The sequence below is a fragment of the Echinops telfairi genome, unplaced genomic scaffold (genome assembly GCF_000313985.2).
Source record: "Echinops telfairi isolate 266 unplaced genomic scaffold, ASM31398v2 ScPeMD7_7424;HRSCAF=8462, whole genome shotgun sequence".
NCBI classification, from domain to species: domain Eukaryota; kingdom Metazoa; phylum Chordata; class Mammalia; order Afrosoricida; family Tenrecidae; genus Echinops; species Echinops telfairi.
The window spans coordinates 47,206,372-47,212,054 of record NW_022111324.1 but is presented as its reverse complement, the minus strand read 5'-3'; the positions used below and the strand labels follow the sequence as shown (position 1 = coordinate 47,212,054).

Sequence of the window (5,683 nt, the reverse complement as noted above, 5' to 3'; positions counted from 1 at the left end):
GTTTTTGTCATTTATGCATACAAATGAAAAGAAACAAGGAAAGCAGGGTAAAAGAAGCAAGAAAAGCACTACTTTTTGTATTCATTTTAGCATCTCCTTTCTATTCCTTCTCAAAATATGTATTTTAGAGTTGCCTTTATAAAGGACATCTAAAATGTTTTAAACCATTCTTCCCACACTTATAAAATAAGAATGGATAAATGAAATCACAACTAATGGTCTCTCCCCATCTGGAGCAAAGATCCTTGGAAATATTGAGCCTAGTGGGCTACTAGACCATGGGGGCCTCAGTCCTCATAACCCTGAGGCCAGAAAAAATGCTGACTGCTCTGAAAGAGAACATGGTAGAAGGTTCTGGAACAAAACTCAAAATCATTAAAAAAAAAAGGCCAGGCTCACTAGTTTGAGACTGGTGGAACCCATGAGACTATGACCCTTGGTTACTCTTCAGGCCTTGAATTAAACTTACACCAATGGCTCACTTTTCGGCCAAACAACAGCCAAGTCTGCAAGGTGAGCATTAACACAGGAGAGGTCCATATTCCTTAGCATAGTCAACCATTTTAGATCAAAAGGGAAGCATTTGTTCAGGGACAAAGACCAGAAAGCAGGAGGGATTAGAAGAGGAGGAGGAACGGAAACAGAAAACACAGGGATAAGTGATGGCATGCTGTGGGGACTATAATCAATGCCAGCAAACAAAATGTGTGTGAACTGTTGAATGGAAAACTGATTTGCTCTGTGAACCTTTACCCAATGTACAACAAAGAGACTAGGGGTGAAAAAAGAAGAATAACTGCAAGGGGGCTTAAAAAACATTTATGGATGTATGGAATTAAAAGATACGAATTTTTCCATGAACTTCATACACACAGAGCGAGACTACTGTTCATGGGTGGTAACCAATGGTAGGTGGAACTGGAGGCAGAATCACTCTCTAGATTGTAGATCCTTGTCAGTTTTGGTGACTGGAAAAGTAACACTGAATGTGGGTGTAAGTGATGAGCACAATTTGAGCAAAGTAAATAATGCCACTAAGACAGACAAAAGAGACAAGGATGTTTGTGCTAAAGAATCAGGCATAGTTTGGCAAGACCATTAGCAATAACCAAAACAAGAGGTGATTACATATGTATGAATATAGGCATAGATGTGTACAGGTAGGTATAGATATGCATATATGTGTGTACAGATAGTATGTGGTATTACACTCATGTATAAGCTCATATGTATGTATACACTCATGTAGACATACAGAAGGCACAGTTGTATAGATATTCCTCACATATAACCAAACATCTTGAGAGGTTGGTTTTCAGGGTGTGAAGATTTAGGATCTTAGTCTCACGGGAAAACTCGGTTAATTGACATAATACAGTTCACGAAGTTCATATTCTGTGTCCCAGTGGACTGTCTGGGGTCTTAAAAGCTTGCCAACAGCTATCAAAGATACAATCACTGGTCTCTACTCATTAGGAACAAACACGAAAGAAGAAATCTACAGTCTCGGAGCAAGATTCATCTATCTGAAGGCAGAAGAACCAGATGGCACTCACCAGCTACTGCTTACCATTCTGATCAGGGCCACAACAGATGGACCCAGACGGACAGGGAGAAGACACAAAACAAAATTCAAAGTCTTAAAAAGTTCACATTTATCCGACCAATTCAGACTACCACCCTGAGATCCTCTTTAAAACTTGAACAGAAATTATTCCCTGAAGTTACATTTTAGTGAAACATCACATTTGCACCCAAAATAAGACACATTACCTGTAATTATGGTGCTTCATTAAAAAAAGACCATCTATAGGGTCAGTAGTTACTCTAAGATGAGAAAACAAGGGGCAGGGAACCTAAAGCCCATTGAAAAAGAATGTTGACTCATTGTGAAAATGAAACTAATGCCACTGAACAATTTATACTGAAACTGTCAAACAGGAACCAGATTTGCAATGTATCCGTGTATTGAAAACACAATATTATTTCCAAAACAAACATTTAATACATATGGCAAATGATCCGAGTAATTGACTTTTCTGGTGCATATATGTACAGTCATAAACATTAAATCTTCCTTTGGGTATTCAAACTGAAATCAAGTCAAAGAAATCAAACTTGTGGCAAGATTTTACCTGTTTTCTACTCTCAAAAGAGGGATAATTATAGCCTCAGTTTTTTTAGTAGATCAGACATTCCTAGATGGGAGTGCATTCCAGTTTTCACACCTATTAAAGTGGAGACACTAGTCCATTCTAACTTGGTTACATTTTGTAAGCACTCTAATCATGATAAACAAAAAATTCTTCTGAGCTTCCATCTTAAATCTCTGCTATATCAATTTGCAATTGCTCTCTCATATTTCCTCTCTAAAGACATTGTGGAACAGGCAGTTACTCTCCTTACACCACTGACTCCTATACAGTACAACTCGTGACAACCAGCACTCAAGAGGATGGCCTTGTTTTTTGGGGTCCCACAGATTTTCCACCTTTGGTTCAGTCTTACAACTTTCTATTGCTTGTTTTAGTGGGAAATTCTTGAATTTTCCTTGTCTGTCATGATTTCTGGCCTTACTATACAATCATTTCCCTTTTTAGTATTCTCAAAATCATTTATTAAAACTGTGTATCCTAAACAAAATATTCTCCATTGTAGAAGTCACAATTTGAACTATAAAAGAAAGGCCTGCTGTAATATACACCCATTCCTTTATCAGCAACTCCAAGCCGAACCCCACAAATGCAAACATTAACATAACATACCTCCTCCTTTCCCTGGCTTCTGCAGAGGAGTCTGCTCCAGTAGTTAAGAGTACATTGCCCGTTGTCACCCCATTGGCAGTGCTGGGTGGAGGTCGATTGGTGATCACACAGAGTGGGGTGCTAGAAGAGACATTGTCTGCTGTTTTCTCCACTGACGAGTCAGCCTGGGATTTGTAAGGAGTCCTGAAATTAAAAAAGACACACGCAGAAAAAGAACGGTCAGGTCTGCCAAACAGCACAAAACTGGCTCAGAGACAGAAGGGTTGCAGATTGTTGGGGTCAATCAGAAAACCTTCTTGCTCAGATTTTAGGTGGTGGGTGGGTTTTGTGAATTCTGAAACCTTACACTTTGGAGCAGTAGCATTCCACATTCCACCTCTCATCCTCTGCCTGAGGAGTTCTGGTTTATGAAATATTTTTGCCTGACACTAAACAGACAGACAGACAGACAGACAGACAAAACCTTAGCTATGGCACTGGTTCCGAGAGTGACACATGAAGAGTGTTCTAAAGGACTCCTCAGTGCCGTCTGATGGCTCTGTGTGCACAGACAGGGCCTCCCCACATGAAGAAGACGTTCAAGTCACTTACACTGTAGCCTCCACCTGCCCTTGAATTCTTAGCAGTGGGCGTCTGTGTGGTAGTCTTCAGTCTAAAGTTGGAGACCACCTTCTTGGATTATCCAGAGGCATTAGACAAATGCTCTACAACCTAAGTGTGTCTGATTCTCCCTCACCTAGCTCAGCAATTGCTTCCTTTCCACTGAGCAAAATGTCCTATCTATATTTATAAGTGCCAAAGTGAGAAATTCAAACAAAAGGCACCAGGATTCTATATGTAACCTTAACTACAGATTTTTTTTCAAACAGCAAGCTGTATAATTAAACTCGTTTACATGAAAACAAGGTCTTTGTTTCTTAAAACGAGAGTTGGGAGCAACCATTGGCTCTCCACCCAAAAAGCTATCATTTGTGATGTCACAGCTTGTTGCTGGGGTAACAGAGACCCAAAACTGATACAGACATGAGAAAAGCACTGAAAATAACCAGTTTTTTAAAACTTGTTTTTCACCTACACAAAATTATTACCAGAAAGGATTTACAGATAGTTATGGATTTGCTTCCAAATAATCACAGCATAGAATAAGCTTGGTGGGAGGATAAACTTAGGAGGAAAAAAAAGCTAAATATGGTATTTAGATGCAAGTATAAAAATAGAATAATCTTGAAGATGGCGATGATGTCTAAAAAAATACAAGCAATTAATGGCTCAGAAAAAGTGACAGTTTAAATTAATCTTTTAATTAAAAAAATGGAAGGCAATGAATTCTTCTGTCTTATAAGATACACAGGGAGAAAGATGAGGTTGTTTACTTCTGCAAAAATTTAAAATCCCCAAACCCAAAGGGGCAGTTCTACTCTGTCCTGGGGGGTTGCTGCAGTCAGAATCGACTGGACTGCAGTGAATTTAGGTGTTTGGGTACAGGATATGAGTCTAGAGGAAGTATCTATAAAATTATCCCGAAACAAAGTGAATTAAGAAATTATATTTATCAAAACCCTAAAGGTTATATTTAGGATAACCCCATGTTTTGGTATCTATGCTATAGCACTGTAGGCTATTATGATAAAAAATGAAACAATAATGAAAGTATTTCTGATGTTGAAAAAATGCCAGGGATTTAATTTAATTAAAGTGCATAGCAGAACCTTGACCATTATTTTGAAATGTGGTACAATTTACAAAGGAATTGTTAAGAGAACAGGAAAAGTTGCAGAGAAGGGATTAAAGGCTATACACAGGAATAAACAGAGGCTTTGAAATATTGGTGGCACATTAAGTGGGTTAAGCATTAGGTAACGAACTCTAAAGTCAGCAGTTAAAATCCACAAGTTTCTCTGTAGGACAAAGATGAATGAGGCTGTCTTATAAAGTCTCAGAAATTCTATGGATCAGTTCTATTCTGTCCGATAGAGCTGTGGAATCAACTCAATGGCAATGGGGTTTGAAACCACTTGGGGGTAAATTTAAGCCAAGGAATGTATTCTGTCTGTTCTCTTCTGTAAAATGGGAAGGGTTCTTGTGATGCTTAAATAAAACAACGTATGTGGAATCCATGAAATACAATATAAACACAATGGAAGCAAAACAATGAAATTGCCCAGAGCTTCCAAATGGACAGCCTTGAATTGAGTTCCTACTTCAGTTCCTTACTAGCTGTGTGGACTTGGACAGATTAATCTCTGGTCTCAATTTCTTCATCCGTAAAATGACAATAATACCTCTACACTGTCAGGGCTTGTTCTGAGACTATACATAATACATGTGTGCCTGAGACAGCTAGTTTCCTAATTCATTCCCCTTTTCTTCCTCGTGAACAGAACCCCTGAACCCCTGAGGGCAGCAATGCACCTAGTTTAAAATCCACATTTCCCACAATCTCCCTGGCCAATACAAAGTAAAACCAAACTCACTCTCATCAAGACAACACTGTCTCATAGTGACCCTAAAGGTCAGGGTAGTATTGCCCCAGTGAGTTTCCAAGATGGTAACTCTTTATAGGAAAAGAAGCCTCATCTTTCTCCTGAGGAGCTGCTGATGGTTTCATACTGCCGACCTTGAAGATCATAGAGCAACTTGCAACCACTACACCACCGGGGCTCCCTGACCTTGAAGATCATAGAGCAACTTGCAACCACTACACCACCGGGGCTCCCTCTGGCCAGTAGAGGTTATGTGAAATACAAACAGAACTGTTGGATAGCACTTCTGGGAAATTTCTCAGTTCTGAAGCACCTCCTCTGTGCCCTTTCCGTGGCCTTCCCGCTTGCTTCCTTCTGCCCACAATGCAGCCACAAGGCTAGAGCTCCAGGAGCTATTTCAGACCATAAAGCAATCATGCAAATGAAGGTATGATC

The 5,683-nt window shown here is 39.5% G+C and overlaps 1 protein-coding gene across 3 annotated transcripts in view; it reads right to left on the bottom strand.

The window, feature by feature from the left end:
- The window catches only part of PPP1R12B (protein phosphatase 1 regulatory subunit 12B), a 274,039-nt gene that overhangs the window by 150,467 nt on the left and 117,889 nt on the right, over positions 1-5,683 (bottom strand). For all 3 annotated transcript variants that reach the window (XM_045298253.1, XM_030887784.2, XM_004699808.2), the window contains exon 13: positions 2,766-2,948. In XM_045298253.1, coding sequence (XP_045154188.1) covers positions 2,766-2,948 — 183 coding nt within the window. The remainder of the gene's footprint in view (positions 1-2,765; positions 2,949-5,683) is intronic.